The sequence below is a fragment of the Centrocercus urophasianus genome, unplaced genomic scaffold (genome assembly GCF_019232065.1).
Source record: "Centrocercus urophasianus isolate 14NV4802_14NV808 unplaced genomic scaffold, USGS_Curo_1.0 seq_15, whole genome shotgun sequence".
In the NCBI taxonomy this organism is placed as follows: Eukaryota; Metazoa; Chordata; class Aves; order Galliformes; family Phasianidae; genus Centrocercus; species Centrocercus urophasianus.
The window spans coordinates 29,136,067-29,155,217 of NW_024884697.1; the positions used below are offsets into that span (position 1 = coordinate 29,136,067).

Below are 19,151 nucleotides of genomic sequence, written 5' to 3' on the forward strand. Positions count from 1 at the left end.
AAGTTGTACTCTTTAGATGCCTAGTCTGTAAGCAACACAAAAACTCTGACGTGGAGGAAAATCAAAAAGCCATCAAGATTCTGACATCAAAATTACTATGAATTCACCCCCAATTTTAAAGAACTGATCAACTAACAGAACAACATGACTAGAATTTTACTCATCTACTGCATCTGTGACTAAGCTTTGTATCAAAACTGTGTGTACCTTGTTCAAGTGTCTCTTCCTCTTGTCTAGTTCCCCATCCAGACTGTGGGCTTGATGAGTTTCGTCCTCTTCTTGAGTAATAATTCTGCACATCAGCAGGTAAAGTCTTTCTCACAGCCCAGCTGGATGCAGATGTCCACCCAGATCTATCAGCAGGCGTATCGAAAGAATCCTGTTCATTCTTACGCTTGTATGGCTGCTGCTCTGAGAACCTTGTAGCTTCATTCCCAGAACCATTTGAGTTCCCTGAGAGAGGTTTTCTACTCTGCCAGTGATTTTCACTTTGGTCTCCATACGCGAAACCACCTCTTCCACGCCCACCTCTGCCACGATGACCTCTCCCCCTATTTGGAAACCAACCTGAACCAAAATTTTTGTTCCAAGACTGCCCTGAATTATCATGTCTGCTGTCTTCCCAATGAGGTCTGTCTCTGTTCTTGACCTCCGGAATGGAGTTTATCCTTTCCATTACCCAGTCTGGACAATCATTCCTCCGCTTGTCTGGAGAACACTGAACATCACTGGTTTTTTCCATACTGTCCTTCTCCTTTAGACTTTCATTCTGTTTCTCTTGATCACTTCTTCTGTACCGATCATTCCCTCTGGGACTCCTCCAGTTGTCATTTGCCCATCTGTCTTTCCAACGAGGTGAATGACCATCCCTCTCATTTCTAGAGAATGAAGAGCCTTTATTTCTCGTCCTTGACTGTGATCTCGACCTAGATCGTGACCGGGACCTGGACCGGGACCTGGACCATCTTCTATTTCTTCTCTCTCTGTCACGATCCCTTCTCTGACAATCTCTATCGCTGCTTCGAGATCTAGACTTTTGTCTTGGAGATGAATCCCTTGTTCTTGACCGAGAAGATGACCTCCTGCTTTCCCTGACAGTTTCCCTCTTGGGAGATCGAGATGGTGTTTTTCTCTCATCTTTGAGTGTCTCTCTTTTCGGAGACTGAGATAAGGATCTCCTTCCCTCCCCAACAGTTTCTTTCTTGGGTGACCGGGAACTCCTCTCCCTGGTCATCTCCCTTTTAGGAGATGGTGACTGAGATTTCCTGCCATCTTTCTTGGAAGGAGACCAAGTTGTTGATGGTGAATGAAATCGAGACCGTCTCGTTCGAGTCTTTTTTTCTTTTTTGGGTTCTGACTGACACTCTCCTTCTTGGTGAATAGCTTCATCTTTTTCAGCAGACAATCCTGAAACTGAAGCAGAATTTGCTGCATCACACTGTAAGGAGTCCATTTTTCCCTGCTCTACACTTTCAGCTGGTGGCAACTGTTCAATCTGAGGTTCATTCTGGTCGCTGCAAAATGAGTCACAATCCATTGGTATCATTTCATTGTTATCCTCACCAAAATGCTTACGTTCAGCATTTATTGTCAGTGACTCTGAAGTTCTGTTCTTTTCACACTCTGGCACGGGGCTTTCTTTTAAGGCTTGCTCTGATGCATCTGTAGAAGTATTATATATTAACCTGTCTGGTTCCTTGTCTTTATCACTTTCAAAGTCTTGAGTATTTGTACTTGCACAGTCTACTTCTGTCTTTTCATCTGCCTTAGCATCATTGACTTGTATGGTTTCTATATGCTCATGCAATTTGCTTCTGGGGCTCTCTAATGGCTGATCTTGTTCCAAAGTCTCTGGATGTTCCAGTAATTCATTTTCTGGACTAGTTATTGGTTTATGTATTTTTGTATCTATATTCTCAATTAATTCTTCCTGAGGAGTACACAACGTCTCATGTAAATTTTCAGATGTTGCAGGGTCACACAGTTTATCTCTGGGGCTAGTTGCTGTTTCCATTTGTTCAGGAGTATTTTTACAGGCGCCCTGATTCTCAAGTTCTACGGTTTTTTCATTAAGATCTTTTATTTCAAATTCCTGACTTTCTCCTCCTAAAGTCAATACTGTAGATTCTTGGACAGAAAAACTTACGTCACCATTGCCTGAAGTATCTTCCTCATGTTCTCCTGTAGTTTCCTCAATCTCTGCATGTTCATTACAGCTTTCTAATCCATTAGCAGACTCTGTTTCTGCATCATTTTTCTGTGGAAGGCTTGCACTACTGCTTTCGTTATCTGACTGCTGGTCTCTATCTACTGTAAGAACCGCTTCAGACTCAGCATCATCATCATCATCAACGGAATCACTGGATGATTTTTCAGAACGTGCAGAACTTCTCAGTTTCTTTTTAGCCAGAGGTGTTCGTTGTTTACCTATTCTTTTTGTTTTTCGTTTGGGAAGAACGTTCTCTGATTCCAAAAAGGATTTATTCAGAGGTGGATTATTGCCATCAGGGGCGCTGCACCCAGAACTGCTTGACCGAGGTGAGCTCCGACACTGACTCAGGGTCTCGTTTCTGGTGTTCCGTGCAGACCTTCTTCTAGGAGTAGCATTAGCAGACTTCCTTCTACCTCCCCTAGTGCCAGATGAACCTGATGCTTGCTTTTTCTCTTCTCCTTCTTGGGTGCATGCAACAGCATAACCTTTCCCTAAAGATTCTAATAAAAGCAGAATATCTTAATGCTTGGTAATAAACAGTTACACTAATACAATTCAGACCATAACATAACACTCCTGCTTAACGGATGTTATCAAATAATACAACATACAGTACAGTATGAAATGCTGCCACAGCTTACCTAGCTAAAATCAAGTCCACCCCAGTGCAGAACAGAATAAGACTAACAAAAACCAAGTATTAGGCACCAGGAAATGCACTTCAGAAGCAGCACTGACATGGCTATATGGACAATAACGGCATTCACAATTAAACCACTGCTGATAAAGCAAGAATGATATTCATATATGGTCAGCATTTAAACCATTACAAAAGTAAAAGTAACTATCTGACATTCTTAGCATATAGCAATTCCCATCATTCCTGTGTGCAGGCCTTGTTGTCAGTGAAGCCTCAACATTATGGAGATGAAGCTCAATACTACAGAAGAGAAACTCAGTACTAGAGTAAGATTTTCAGACAACTGTCAGGGACGATCACACAGGAAGCACTTGATGAGAAGTACCACTGACAACACACTTCTCTACAAAATCCAATTCCTGACAGTGTAAATTCATTCCAAAGTTTTAAGAAAGTCCCTGAACGCTCCATGGCAAACTGGACAAATTCTGCTGCCTTGCAGCACAGGGAATAGATTGTACATACTCAATGCATCTGAAAGCTTGCAAGTGACAGCTCCAGACTTTAAGATAAATGACAATTAAGTAAATATTCTTAAATGTAATACTCAATTCAGAATTATATTAATTTCTTGAGAGGTCCATTACTTTGTTTCATACTCTGCGTAGACTCCAAAAATAAAGGATTTGCTCCTTAAATTCATTCCATTCACAGCTTCATCTTATACACAAACAGTAGAAACTTGCTTAGAAAGATCAATTTCAATAGATTTTGCAATTGATGTATCACATCTCACAAATACTGAAATATGTTTTATAAGCTACTTAAGAACATATATTAAAAAGGAGAGGAATGAGACAAAGCATCAAAAAAACCATTTCTTTTTAAACTGCATGTCTATTTTTTTTCATTTCATTGCTCATCTTTGCAGAAAGTCCCAGTTTTACCCGTGTTTCCTCCATCTTCTGCCTCTTCATTTCATATTACTTGTAAGAGATCACTCCCCTCTTCACATATTTGCATGCCATGCATCTCTAAAAGAATCTGTAAAAGGTTAATTTCTCCTTGCTTTTTTTCCCTACCATTTTTTCCTGTGCTTCCTCTCTTAAGCCAATATAAGAAAGCAGAATGGGGAAGGAACACTCACAGGATGTGCCCAAATCCACAGGGGGCATTCTTCATACTTTACACCCACCAGTGGATCCACTGGGGAAATTTCAAGACTCTGCCTCCTGCATGACCCTTGCTGGCAGGAAGCCTTCAAGTCAAATCTGAAGATTACTTAGAATTTTAGTGTCCATATACTAAAATGCTTTAAGTTTCAACATCGATGACTGTCTTCCACTTTGTCCACTGCACAAACAAGCTATTACATTAAATATCTGAACTCCAGTTTAGGTGTGGCAAAAGCATATTTACAGAAATAAATTCATTTGCTCTCTTTTTAGCTTGGTAATTTTACTTTTCAAAATGTAAAACATCTAACTTCTAACCTAGGTGAGTGAGAAAAGTATTTAAAAATGTAAATTTAAAAAAACATACCTCCTTTTCCCCCCCCCATAAAGATTCCATTTCCTGCTTCTCCCAAAAGACAGCATAAGGCATTTACTTTCAAGTTCTGCATTAGTAGTTGACAACATCATCAGTACTTGCAAGTCAGCTGCAGCAATTATCAATGGTAATAAATCTGTTCTAAATTGTCTAATATTGAAAAGTATTTTGGAGGTTACACGAATACTCTTCAACTCATAGAAAAACTGATTATTTTTTCCCTCCGCTTCTGGGACATGGCAAAGAAGCCTGGGAAATCAAGAGATAGAAGCTACCACACACACTCATTACTACTAGAAGCAGAAACAGTTAAGCATCAGTTCAACTGCCAAAAAAGCCAGAGGAAGTAACCTATTTTTTTTACTGGCAAATGGGGAAGTGAAATAAGTACATTTAACAACAATGCAGAATATGAACTTATAAAGCATTTCTTCAATCATCCTCCTACTTAATTCTTCCTCATAATTCACTTCCTTGATTCAAGTAGGCCAAAAGAAACCAAAATCTCTTCCATCTTTTTCCCTATTAGTCAAATCAAAGTGGCCTAATTTCAAATTCAAAGGTATTATCTCCAGACTTAAAAGAACAGCACTCTTGTGTTCCCACTTCTGAAATTTGTGCAGACAACAGGAAGAGAAGCTACACTCCAGCTGAGTATGGGGAGACAGGCAACTAAAGCAACTGCAGAAAGGTAATCCCTGCCATATCTTGCCTTCTGCTAAGTTCCTGTCACACTGTGGAGCTTCAACACCTTTGCAAGTTTCTGCCCTGTTGAGCTTGCAGACACACTGAAGGAGATCCATATAATGCAGTTTGCAGACTATTCTAGTCAGTCAGCAAATACACCACTGGTATACATCAAGCAACTCAGAATGTATCATAATGCAGTGTATCTTCAAATAAGATAAAAAGCTGTAACATGAGAGAAAATTCTGAATTTAGGAACTGAATTAAGTTACATAGAACACTTGTTCTCCATACAGCTCAAGTTGTACGCTCCAATTTAAGAAATACACCAGCTGATTTTGAAAGTTTGAATTTTGAGAATCACATTTTCACAATACTCCCCATTAGCTATAAAGAAAACTTACAAAAAAAAAGTTTACCAAAGTTTTCCAAAGGCCTGATATTTGTTGGAAGAACTGTCCCTGCCACTGCAGTAGAAGTGAGAAGAAAGGTCTCAGCTTCAGCTCCATAAGACACCAAAGGAATTCTGTAAAAGTAAAATCATTAATGTTAGTTGTTACAGCTGTTTGCAGGAAGTTTTGGAAAGAATGCTCAAGACCATTATGCAAACACAAGGCCTCTACCTCACAGTGTAGAGGGAAACACAAAGCTGACAGAAAACAAAGCTTTCCTTCTTCCAGGCTTACCATGAGGCCTGATCTGGTAAAACAGTTCCAAGAAAGTATGTTATGTTAAAGCAATATACACTCAAAGCCAAACAACTGTAACAAAGAGACTACTTCCAATTAGGAGACTATACTACTGGAAATAAAATCCTGAAAGCTAATGTAGCACTTCAGTGTAAGAACAGTGTTTTTTCTGCAGAAATACGAAAGATAGTGTACAAAAATTTCATTGTAATCTACTACTTTTAAGCTACCATTGAGTTGGAATTAAACTTTCCCCAAGGAGAAGTGTGTGAAAAGAAATACATAACTTGTTATTAAAATCCAAAGTGCAGCTTTTAGTTATAATAAAAAATCTCTTATCCAATTTCTGTTGTCCATTTTATGCCAAAGGCAGAGTATGTTGTAGAATTAATATCAAAGAGAGTTGGATCTATATATATATATATATATATATATATATATATATATATATAGAATATACACAATACATGAAATATATATGGAGATATATATATTTTTTTTAACTTTAAATCTGTTGTTTTTATAATTCTGCTTTAGATTCATGAAGATATCTTCAGGGTGTGCTTTAACGCTCATTCATCTGCTTTCTGACAAAAAATTTCTCATGTTCTGTTTCACTTGAAAAAATCCCTGTTACTCTTTCTATTATGAATTTGTCTACTAACAGTCAGAAAAAGTGCTGGAACCATCCATGAAGGGAAGTCAGAGTCAGACTGACATTAGAAAAAACACACCCTGATCTGCAATGATAGAAATAATTTTAAGAGCTCATATACACTACCTTCTAAATTAAGTGAAAAATATGTTTAAGCTTGCATTTTTATGAAAAGTGATAGATGCACACATCAATGGGTTACTATGCTCATCACAAGGATTAAAGAAAAGTTCTCCACTTCTCTGAAAGAGTGGTCAGGCACTGGAATGGGCTGCCCAGGGAGGTGGTGGAGTCACTGACCCTGGAGGTGTTCAAGGAACGTTTGGACGTTGTGTTGAGGGACATGGTTTAGTGAGAACTGTTGGTGATTGGTGGATGGTTGGAATGGATGATCTTGAAGGTCTTTTCCAACCTTGGTGTTTGTGTGATTCTGTGATACTACAAGACACAGCAGAAAATCCATTTACATAAAAACAGCATGACATATACCTTTCAACTCTAGCAAGCACTGATGAACAGGACAATTCCAGCTCTTGTCTCTTCTGCCTGATCAATGCATTGACATCTGTGAATTCTGTACTAAAATACAAATATGTCATTTAATAACACCTTTTTATTACTAGAATTCCTTATTTCAATAACTGCTTTTATCAATTGCTAATCTTCAAATTTACCTGCATTATAACTTTCAGCAGCTATGATGCAAATAAATACATATACAGTTTGAAGGGAAAAGCAGTCATTGCAAGGATAACTGAAGTAGTAAATACACTTTTAGGTGAGAAAATGCAAAATAGGATACAAAATATGTGTTCTGGAGAGCTGAAAGAAGGTGAAAACTTTGCTGAAAACTTTGCACCTCTTTTGTATGTATTGCATATTTTCCATTTATGGATTTTTCACTTACAAACTGCTGAAAACATACTAACAGTATTCTTTTTATGAGGTCATATTGTCCAAATAATGTTACACTACTCCTCAGCTACTCTTTTTCTCCTTTTAAAAAACATTTCTTGTGCTCCTTAGCTACTCATTATGCAAAATTACTTTGTGTTCATTGCAAGTGCTCCTCCTGGAGACATCAAACAATGAAAAGCCACAATTGTTTCTGCTACATAACAGGAGATTTATTGCTAGCTGTTTTACTAACTGCTCTAGTAATAACAGGACTAGCCCTCTTCTACTCCAGGCTTCAATTTTTCAAGGACTTGAAATGTGAGCTAAATTCCTATTAAATCAATGAAACCAAGAGCACAATCTTAAATATTTTATGCTGAACACATAGCAGATATTGGGATGTTGATTTAACTGTACTCATTTTGAAATGCTTGCAAACGTTCATCTTTCTTTAACTGCCGATTTGTAACAAATATAAAAGCAGTAAAACTTCAAAATATTGCAAGGCAGTAACATACAGATAGAAGCAGAAGGAGCTACAGTATCTACAATACAGTAACTCAAAGTTTATTTTGAGCATTGGTATACACTAACCAGTCATTTCTACAGCTAAGAAAGGATTCTTCACTGCTACCATTGGCTGGAAGGGCACTATGGAAACTAGTGCTGAAGCACTCATTCCAGCAGGTCTGTCTTCTCGTCTACAAAAAAACAGGAACATGCAAAATGGAATGATTAGCATTTAATACACAACCATGCATTGAAATTAAATGTCAGCTACACTTCAGCTCAGAAAAAGCAGGCTCAGCATTAGTACCATTTGCCATCACATCAAATGGGAATTTTGAGACTGAAAAAAAAAACTTCGCACGCACTCTGCAAATAAAAATCATTTTTACAGACTGTTCATAGTAAAATCCTTAGTATTTCTTATAGAAATCATACATAAATGAGCCCAATATTTACTGCTTCACAATACCCGTTTCTGCTACCTAATGAACCACAGCAAAGACCTTTAGACAGATCCCTTCTGCTCATTGCATGCTTGATCTAAAGAAAACATACGAGCAGCTGGGATTCTTCTTTACATTTCGATAGAATTAGAAAATTCCAGATTAAATGGTGTGTCTGTTTACTGCACCCTCACACAGAAAAAATCCTCAGAATCACCTTTATATCTCAACAGATACCACTTTTCATTTCAGGAGTTAACAATACCTAACAAACCACTGTATGCTAGTGCACTGCTTCTTGCACTGTGATCAGTAAACATCTTGAATCTGCTGCTGCGCATTGGGCTGGCTACAAAAAAAGCCCTGAACAATAATCCTCCAGACAGCTCCCAGACTGACACACTAATCTACAGTGACCTGCTTTTGCCACATATCCTATCACCTCAAGGGCTAACGTCAGCTGGAATTTGACTGAGACATTCCTATTCGTTCCCTATCATCCATATTTTAAGATGGGAACTTACAGAAAATATTTACTCCGAAGAAAAATAAACTTTGTAAGGCATACATTATTTATGTCTCAAGTATGTAGTCATTTTCTACATGCTCTATGAAACTCAGGCACAGAAAGCCAGCTGACTGTACCATTATCCATTTCATCACAGTAAGTTTCTCCCAAAAAGCTGTTTTAAAAATGTTTTAAAGATGCTCTGGTTTTGAACATCAGCATTTTCATCTCCATCAAAAAAAAAAAAAAGAGGTTTCCAACTGTTCCACAGATATTTCCATTAAGTGCAGTTAGTAAATGAGTGCTTCCTTTCAAATGTTGAATGCACAGTGGATAATTAAATTAAGCACTGTATGTCCTCCCAAGTTTTACTTCTCTTTATTCAGATTTTTTATAATCTATACTCTGAGACAATGCTACTAACTGGTACAATAAATCACAGAAGTTAGATACAGAAGTACTGACCAACCTCAAAACCAAATTAGTGCTTGATTTACTACCAAGCACCACCCTCCCAGTCCTAAACCTCTTCAAATCAATGAAAAGCAATGTTAACTCTAACTGGCAACATTAACAAAAATTTTAAATACCAGACTTAGGAAGGGGAGGCTGGGGCTAAAGACAGCCTTATAATTACAGTGGCCAAGGATGAGATATGTATAAGGGTCAGCAGCTACAGAATGCTGCATGCTATAGTACCTGCCCCTACAACACATGCAACAAGACAGCACATAAGGACCTGAACAGTTCTTCCTCTCAATTTTTAAACTTCAGGTAAGACAAAACAATGAACACCAACACTCACACTTCAGAGATCTGGTGGATGCCCTGTCCCAGGAGACTTTCAAGGCCAGGCTGGGGACTGGGCTCTGAGCAACCTGACCTAGCTCTGCTGTCCCTATTCACCACAGGGGAGTCAGAGATGGCCTTAAAAATCCCTTTGAATTCTAAGGATTCTATGATTCTAAAATGAAATCAGTTACCCACAACTACCTCATTCAAACGAATTTAAAGGTTAGCTTACTATGATCAGGAAAGCCCTGATCACTAAGTTGAGACAGAATCACAGAATGGCCAGGGTTGGAAGGGACCTCAAGGATCATGAAGCTCCAACCCCCCTGCCACATGCAGGGCCACCAACCTCCCCGTTTAATACTAGACCAGGCTGCCCAGGGCCCCATCCAACCTGGCCTTGAACACCTCCAGGGACGGGGCATCCACAGCCTCTCTGGGCAGCCTGTTCCAGCACCTCACCACTCTCTCTGTAAAGAATTTTCCCCTGACATCCAACCTAAATCTCCCCTCTCTCAACTTAAAACCATTTCCCCTTGTCCTGCAGTTATCTACCCTTTCAAAGAGTTGATTCCCCTCCTGTTTGTAGGCTCCCTTTAGGTACTGAAATGCTGCAATAAGGTCACTCTGCAGCCTTCTTTTCTCCAGGCTGAACAAGGCCAGCTCCCTCAGCCTGTCTTCATAGGGGAGGTGCCCCAGACCCCTAACCTGAAACCTGAAATATTTCTGAAAGGAGGGAAAGCAGAAATCAAACAACAGAACTTTTGTAGGTGCTTAAAAATTCCACATAGAACACGTATTACAGGCTAAAAATTATGAACAAAAATGAGAAGACTAGGAAAACCAGCATTTACATAGAAATCTCCTATTAAAAATCAACTTAATGCAAACTAGAATGTCCATAGCTTATTCCTAACAAATTGGTTAGTTACTACTTCTCAAATTTTCATAAAAAATAATGGAAATTCTCATATCCTTCACATAATGATACTTAGGTTAACAGTTGTAGCTGATCCCACCTTCTTTTGATGAACAAAGATGAAAATAGGGTAGTTACAGTATTTTAAATGTGACATCCTAATCTAAATGAAAATATTTACCACCTCAAAAATGTCTGTGAGAGAGAGAACATCATACTATGTATTCTCATCACTTCTTTCACAACATAGCAATATAAACTGAACAGTTTTGCATCATTCTGGAATTAATGAACTTAAAAACAGGGTGAGATGCTGTTTGGAAGATGCCTTCCTGAAAAAAAAGTTTACAAATGTTTCATTATCAGAACCAATCTTGCTTACCTTCACAGACAGAGCTTTCTTGTTTTGTTTGTCAGACAAAAGACTACCTGTGTGAAATAAGCAGAACTGTGATCTAGACTTTAACATTTAGTTTTTAATTGTTCATTAAAAGTGTTAGCACAACCAGATGCTACTAAAACGTATCCCAGGATGATCTGCAAAGTGTTTACACAACTTCAGTAAAACCGTCACAATAATCTTTCATACATCAACTACTTCTCATTTCTTGTGATACTTGCTTACTTTCAGAAGTTATGAATACACAGAACACCACCTATCAACTGAGCCTCATAATACTGCTCAGTGCTTCTTGTTTCTGCACTTTCAGTAAAAATAAACTTTTCGGTTTTTGCTTATCATTAGCAGTGTGTCAGCAATGAGTCATCTGAAATGATCTTATACTGAAACTAAATACAATTCCTCTGTGACTGAAGTGGAAAAGGGAGTTCTACCAGTAAAGCCAGTACAGCACTTTCTGATATTGCAGCTTTGTACTTCCAAGCTTCAATTCCCTGGCATTAGGTTTATATGTGCAAATATAAACAATAGTAATAATATACCAAAAAAGTAAGCACATCAAGAAAAGTACTTCAAGAGTTGCACAATAAAACCCAGCAATTTTAGCAAACAGAGAACAAATAACAACTTACTGCATTTCTTCTTCACAACTTTCCTCAATTTTGCTGCTAAGGACCCTCTGTCTGAACACACAGCTCTTCTGCAACATTAACAGAAGATATTACAAAAGCAGCAACATTCAGGGCGTACCCAAACTACGAGTTCATACACTCAAAATCAGTTTCTGATTCAAAGAATTCTTATGTTTATGAACCAATATCCTGACTGCTATTAACACCTAGCCTTGTATCCTGTACATCATTTTCCACGTATTAAATGCTGAAGTGCTTTAAAAAGGTTAAGGATAGAAAAAAATCCATTTACACAACAAAATATAATTTTCTGTGTTAAGTCTGAATGGCTAAACTTGCTCGATTTCATGGAAAACCTGTGAAAGGTGTCACAACTGGCTGATAAAAATATTAAAAGAATATAGAAGTCAAAAGTGATTCAGAGAGGTGAAACAATCTTTTCTAGCAATAGTTAAAAAAAAGAAAGGTAATTTACTTTCAGTTATCTTTTCTGTAGTGAAGTCTTATCTCAAGGACTCTGTGTACATCACAAACTCAATGAAACAGTGACTTTAGATTATCAGTATTTAGTGACATTTATCTGTGTAATCTCAATTTTCTTATGCAGTACAACAAAAGTGAGAACCATTTTTTTCAAAACAGGAACACCATTTCCACACCTTCCTCTCAAACTCACTAGAATGAAAAAAGCTGTGGACTGCAGCTGTTTTATGGCAAAAAAAGAACATCACTAATGTTCATAATACGCAAGAAAAAAGGGCTTGCCTATTCAGATAAGAAAATATAAGATGGTTGAAACATGTTTTACACATAAAATCTTATCCAAAATTAATGATTTTTTCTTTCCCAAGGAAATCTGACAAAAGAACTATTTCAGATCTCAAGTAAGAAATACATTGCTCCAAGATGAAATTACAGCAGCAATAGTAGTAGCAGCTCAACTACCATGGGTGGAAAACAGTTCATTTTTATACAAACTTTTAAAAAATTTTAATTGCAGGCTGTACATTTCTGTAAGATTTCAACTTCGATTTTGGATAATTCAAATTAGAATGCCCTATATTAAGTGCAATACCAACCTCAGGAATCTTCTTATCTTTGCATGGCTATATTTTTCCTTATTCCAGGTACAGTACTCCTCCTCTTTCTTTATCTTTTGTTGTTTTTCTACCTGAATCTGCATTGAGAAAATGAAGTCAGACCAGACTAGAAACCTTAGTAAACATAGGCTTTAAATGTATTCAAGTTGTCTTAAGGTCTACACAAAAATAAGCTCAAACAGAAGAAGTTGGAACTACTCTCAAATTACTGCTTTCTTCATCTTGCAGTTCACAGACTTGAAGATTTTTTCATTTAATGGAGGAAGAAGCTTACATCTTGATACGTATGTTGACTATGCCACAGCATCAGAACCCCCCTGAACATTCAGCCTGCCACAGCAAGGATCTCATCTACGTTCTACTACCCCTCACTGAAAATTTGGTAATGAAATTTTTGCAACGACAAAGTTACTTCGTTGGCTACATTTCCATTTCTCTCACTAGACATCTAATATTTCCTTTTTCTGGAATCTCAACTGTGTTATTTTGGAAGCTGTTAGTGTTCTACTCATGAATATCATGATGGACAAGCTGCCCACGCGCTGACATCGCTCCCGCTAACACTGACCACTACACCAACAGTTCTCAGTACACCTTCCATCTGTCCCTGCTGCTCTTTTTCAGAGTACGGCCCTTCCTCCTTGTCTGCTTTTCATAGTGCAGATCTGTGAACAAAACCCCTTCAAACCAGATTTTGATAAGGCCCTGAAACTCTTCCAAATGAAAACTTCAGTTTATCTGTCTTCAGCTGCTGCTGTGGTTGTTCAGAAATAAAAACAACAGAACGTGCTACATATGGCTTCTGCTGAGAAGGAAGCAGCCGCAGCTGTCGCCTTGTTGCTCTGCAGTTGAGTACCTGGGGCTCTAGAATCACAAGAAATGGCCAGGAGGAGCCTGTTTCCAAAGCATGACCAAAAGCAAAGCCAGCAGCTTCACAGTTTTACCACAGAACCTCAAACTGTGCATAAAAATGTCAGCATCCTTCCAAAATAGTCTATTTTCAGAAGAACTGGAAGATGAAAAGATTCAGAAATTTAGGCTCAGCAAGGCTTAGTATTAACTGATTCCTCCTTCATTCATTAGTTTTTGTTCCTGAATTAGAGACCATGAACATGTGAGATTTCTCTTAGCTAAAAAGAATATACAAGATCACATGCTTATTAATACAGCACTTGTTTACATAACCTAGTTTAAAAAAGTACTTGGAGACCAATTACTGTGGTTCTATTCCTGAACGCATCAGGAATGTTCAAAAACAGTACGCAGCACCAATAACAACATTATGATTATTATTACTGTAAACATTTTGTTTGAAAAAATTATTAGAGCAATTCCTAGCTTCAAGTGCCTAATATAAACATTACAGCTGTAATTATTTCATTAGGGAGTCTTATTTAACACAGACATCAGAATAGAAGGCTGCAGCATAACTCACGCATTAATACAACTGAAGCTATGTAAGAAAAAGCAGGCCCAAAACATACCTTTATCTGATCTTCTAAAGCACCAAGCTGACATACTGCTCGAAATGGTCTGCGATCAATAGGACACGAAGCCTGTGTCTGAAAAATTATTTTTCCCATTAAAAATCTATAGCAAGCTATGAAAAATCTCAGGCTTCGGTTTTTTATTCATTAATATAGTAACTAACAGAACAACAGGAAGTTAAATCCCTGGTAGGTAATGCTGGTTTTATACCAGCACACAAATGTCCTCATTCCCTAATGCTGAGCACAGAATACTAACAAACACTAGGAATAAAACAGTACATAACTACAGGACATAGGTGGAGGCAGATGTCATACAGAGCAGTTTCACTTCTCAATTTCAGTCCTCTAACGAGTGTGGAGCTCACTGGCACATCTCCTGATGTCTGAGCTATTCAGCTTTTAAATCCACCACTATCTTTTTAACAGAAATCAAGCAAGTCATTCCCTGCCAGTCAGTACTGCTTTGATCTCTGTTCAAACTTCCCAACCTTTCTGCCACCAGCGCGTTGTTTTCACAGTTCTCTGCTGCCTATTTAGGACTTTTCATATTTAACCTTTGATGTCTACTACATTGTGGCACTTCCAATACTGACCCAGAAGCAACAAAACATTAGAAAGTTTCCATATACAGTCAAGAACTACAATGCACTGCTGGTTTATTGCACATTGCCAGCAAGTGTTCAAGATGTAATTATCTTCTTGTGCTTATCTGTTCCTCCCTCAAGTTCAATGAGCAACAGTGCAAATGGACACTCTATTATTTAGTAGCACTGGCAGCAATGTAACTAAAGAAAAAAAAAACAACAACAAAACAACACCGAAACTCCAAACAGCCCACCATCCAAAAATTCACACAAATGGAGGTAAAAGAGCAGAAGAAAAGCAACAAGCTAAAACCAGAGTCAATCCCCTTCCACACCCTTTCCTGTAATATCAGAAAACTGGGCAGATAAAAAGCACACAGGATAACACCTTTGCTCCACTTACGCATTTATGTGAATGCACTACTTCTCCCCTTCTTGCAGTCTATGAAGAGAACTGACTCCCATGTTTAAAACAACTCAAGTTTTACAAAACACTTTGCAAAAGAGTGAAACAGAAGGGTACTTCATCCTACAGTTACACTCAGAATAATAAAATATTAATAGCAATAGAAAATTCAACTGAAACTTGGCTCAGCTGGGTGACAGAATCCACTTGCAGAGAAATCCATATGGAACAAGATAGTAGATTTCGCTGCTACAGAATCACTTATTCATTTAATTCCATATACATCTCTGTCAGTCATCCCCCCCCTTCACTTTAGGAGCCATTAGCAGAGCAGTTCTGAACTCTTTAAAAAAAAAAAAACAAAACAAAACACAACACAAAAACCAAACAAATGCAAACACAAAACTCAACATAAAGCCTTCAGCTCTAATTAACTCACTATACAAGAACCAATATACAAAGTGTATTTTTTCCACTCTTAAGAGAACTTTAACCCTACTTTTTATTCATGCAAGATGTAGTAATACAACTGCACGAGCAATTACGAGAAACTTGCATGTGAACTCTGCCCTGAAGTTCAGTGATGAATTTCTAGTCTTTTCATCAGGACTTTTCATTTTCCAGTTGATTCTCTTCCTTTCTCAATTTCAGACTGCTCAACTTTCTTATGATTCATGTAACTCAGTCCCCAAACCTTGAGCATTTGAACAGCTTCCAATTTCATCTGAAGTAGACAGAAAAGTTAAACTGAATTAAGAAAAAAACAGCTAAAAAAACCCCACCAGACATGATACTTGCACGAACAAGTTTTTGAACAGGATAAGTCCTTACCTCCTCCTTATGAAGCTCCAGAATTTTATTCCAACTAAAAGCTGTTTCCCCTATTGTGGGATTTTTTGATTGTTCCTGCTGTGTTAAAATTAGCATACTGGGCAATTAAGCAAGATCTCTAAGGGCTCAGATTACAAGTTTTTGTCCTGCAGTGAACATATAGCTGCCCTGCAGTAACGTGGTGCTCAGCTGGCATATCTGGCAGTATGAACCTGCTGCAAACTTCTCAGTAGGTATTTCCATTCATACACGTATCTATGACTGCCAAAGACAGGAGGAAGCACAGTTTTCCTAGTAATTCTTGGTCCTATTTCTGGATTTTGGTTAACTGGAAGTTCAGTTTTCCTAAGACAATCTGTTCTGACATTGAATTTACACGTTGAACATTAAGTTAAGCTCACAAGTTTACATCATGGTAAGTTCTGTTCATTCACAGCAATGACATGTCGTAGAATGCTAAGTGTTACTAGCAGCAGTTCAAGTGACAAGCATTTTTACTCCACTAGGAAAGAGTTCACTTTTACATGACCAGTTTTTCCTGGAGAAATGCTTAACAGTTACATATGGCTATAAGAAGCAGAAAGAGAGGAAAACAATCTGGAAGAATCAAAAGCTACAGTAAGGCTCAGATATGTTCAGAAAGACTAGATGTTTTTTCTACTCCTACCCACTTGCTTTTCATAGCTCAAGCAATATCTGACAGTTTGCAAAACATCAAGAGAATTCTCAAGTGAAATTCCAGAAAGACAGGACAGTCAAGTGCACCACTGCCCTGTGCTCCCCAGCTGGGTGTAATTGCCTGCAGCCATGAAGAAATCCAGGTTTCTTTGTCTATACTACACTTTTCTATAAATGCATCAGTGGAATTGGAAGCAACAAAAAAAAATTGTCCTTTTTCCCCAGTAGTGAGGCCAAATTTATGCTACAGGAAGAAGTTGGGGGGTAAGAAAAGATGGCTACACCTTTACAATAAGAAAGTAGGAAGAATGGTTGCCTTCTACTCATCCCTATTGTTATTTCTTTCATCTTTCTATCGTTATTTATATTGAAAAGATGGCTTGGTAAACAAAGTTGACAAGACATCCTTTTATTCAAGGCAAGTCAGCCCGTCCTCTATGCTAAGTTTCTATCCAGGAAACATTATGAACAACGATGAATGTACACCATCCTTTTGGGGGGAAAAATACTTGAGAAAAATAGCCATTGATACAGAACAAGTCCACACAGTAGCTGTCACTTTTATTGTGCAGAACAGGGTGCGTGTATCACAACCTTAGAAGAATTACAATTCCATACAATATCATAATTTAACATAGATACGTAAAACTTGGAACAAAAAAGAACATATATTTAATATAATCACACAGCCAATACTTACAAGTTCTATTCCCAATACTACTTAGAGAAGGTAACTCAGCACGCTGTTCAAAATCCCTGTTTTACTCTCTACATGAAACTACCTTGCAGCTTCCATGTTTGAACTGGTAACTCTGCAGCAACCCCTTCTCTCACCTAGCCTGCAATACCTGAACAATTATCTTCATACAGCACGTAAGTGTTCATGGAGCTGTAACTCCCTGGAAAGCACCTGCACATCTGCTCTTGTTCTTAAGTTCCCTGAAAATACATTCAATAGTATTTTAATTGCTTCTGATGATCCTCTAGCAAAATCCTGCTTTAGCTCTACAGGTGTAACTTAGTATTCAGTGTTCTTTAAACTGCTACCACAAAACAGCAACCTCTAATCTGAAAAAGAAAGCGTCCCTTATTTTTAACAGCATCACTTCAAGCAGCATTTGAACAACGTGATGAAGACAAAGGCTGCAGCAGTTACAGGTCTTGGGAATTTTTAGAAAGCTACTCAAACAAGTTCAAATTAACCCAAACAGTTCCGAAAACATTCCTCAACAACTCTGCTTCCATCTTCAGTGATACAAGACACCACAACATAACATGCAGTGAGACATCTCTTTACATTTGGATGAAAAGATGCTACCAGGAAATACACTTGCATTTTCTAGAAACAAGTCAGAACCCAGGATGATTTTTTTCTGTTTACCTAAAATAATAATAAAAACTCCAAGCAACAACCCCCCCCCCCACACACAAAAAAAGCTTCCAAAGCTTCTGTAGCCATGCTTTAGAAAAAGTACTGTAAGTTTTGAAGCTTTTTTCTTTTTTTCCGAAAATATCACTGCTGTAAATGAAGATACAGAGCACATAAGAACAGAGATTCCAGTCTCAATATCTAATCAACACACTAATTAGTTACTATGTAAATAGCTGTTTTATCTCTACTAAAGGCATTCCAACTGGGAGCTTTTACTTCTTATCCAAAGTAATCATTTGTTGCTCTTATATCCAATGTTAGACTGACAAGTATTAGTGGAATAATGGCTGTCTTTAGGTAAGGATAAAATCACTTATGACCTGTAAGGATGTGTAAAATTATGATGAAGAACTACTGTGTCACTGTACTTTCTTTGATACTATCTCACAGGGAGAACTTGAACCCATGCTCAAAAACATTCATGCAGTTTTATGCTGTACCTCCCTAACAGATTTGTAAGCTGTCACATGAGCGTATTTCACTCGATAAATCTGCCAAGATGTATCAGAGAACATGTAATTTGAAAAGAATGTGTAGCTGGGGAAAAAAAAGCCTAGGTTTTCCACAATGACTTTAAAGAAGTTTTTCCTCAGATCCACAGCCTATGTATTCATGAGCTCGAACAAGCAGCTTTCTTCATATTTAACTTTTCAGGCTCATGGCTTCTTTGAACACACTGCATATTCAGTTCATGCATATAACCCTAGTACTGCTCACACTGCTTTGCACTACAGCAGATCACTGTGGAACATGATGCCACATTAGCTGCTTTCTTAAATGTGCCTCAAAGCTTTGGAGAACTTACAGCTAAATGCACTCCATTTCCAAACTCTCCAAATAAGAAAAAAAACAAATGAGAGAAGCCAGGAACAAAGATTAGGAGAGATATGTTTACTAGGGAAGGGCCACTAAAAAAAATAAAAAAAATAAAAGGTCAACATATCTCTTGCACAGTAATGTTGATAAAACAGAAAATGTTAAATCTTTTTTTAACACCTTTGACTAGAATACAAAACAGCTAAGAGTTCTCCTCAAATGCATGCAGGCAGGCAGGATAACCTTGCTGCTACAGAAGTTGTCTTAGTGGAGGTGATT

General features: G+C 37.8%; 1 protein-coding gene across 6 annotated transcripts in view; it reads right to left on the minus strand.

The window, feature by feature from the left end:
• Nucleotides 1-19,151, minus strand: part of SCAF11 (SR-related CTD associated factor 11) — a 39,074-nt gene that overhangs the window by 5,654 nt on the left and 14,269 nt on the right. For 4 of the 6 annotated variants that reach the window (XM_042815495.1, XM_042815499.1, XM_042815496.1 and 1 more), the window contains 8 exons: nucleotides 14,120-14,197; nucleotides 12,615-12,712; nucleotides 11,536-11,603; nucleotides 10,877-10,932; nucleotides 7,926-8,032; nucleotides 6,924-7,013; nucleotides 5,510-5,616; nucleotides 208-2,712 (listed from right to left, as the gene is read on the minus strand). In XM_042815495.1, coding sequence (XP_042671429.1) covers nucleotides 208-2,712; nucleotides 5,510-5,616; nucleotides 6,924-7,013; nucleotides 7,926-8,032; nucleotides 10,877-10,932; nucleotides 11,536-11,603; nucleotides 12,615-12,712; nucleotides 14,120-14,197 — 3,109 coding nt within the window. The remainder of the gene's footprint in view (nucleotides 1-207; nucleotides 2,713-5,509; nucleotides 5,617-6,923; nucleotides 7,014-7,925; nucleotides 8,033-10,876; nucleotides 10,933-11,535; nucleotides 11,604-12,614; nucleotides 12,713-14,119; nucleotides 14,198-19,151) is intronic. The other 2 variants (XM_042815500.1, XM_042815501.1) reach the window with 2 other exon arrangements.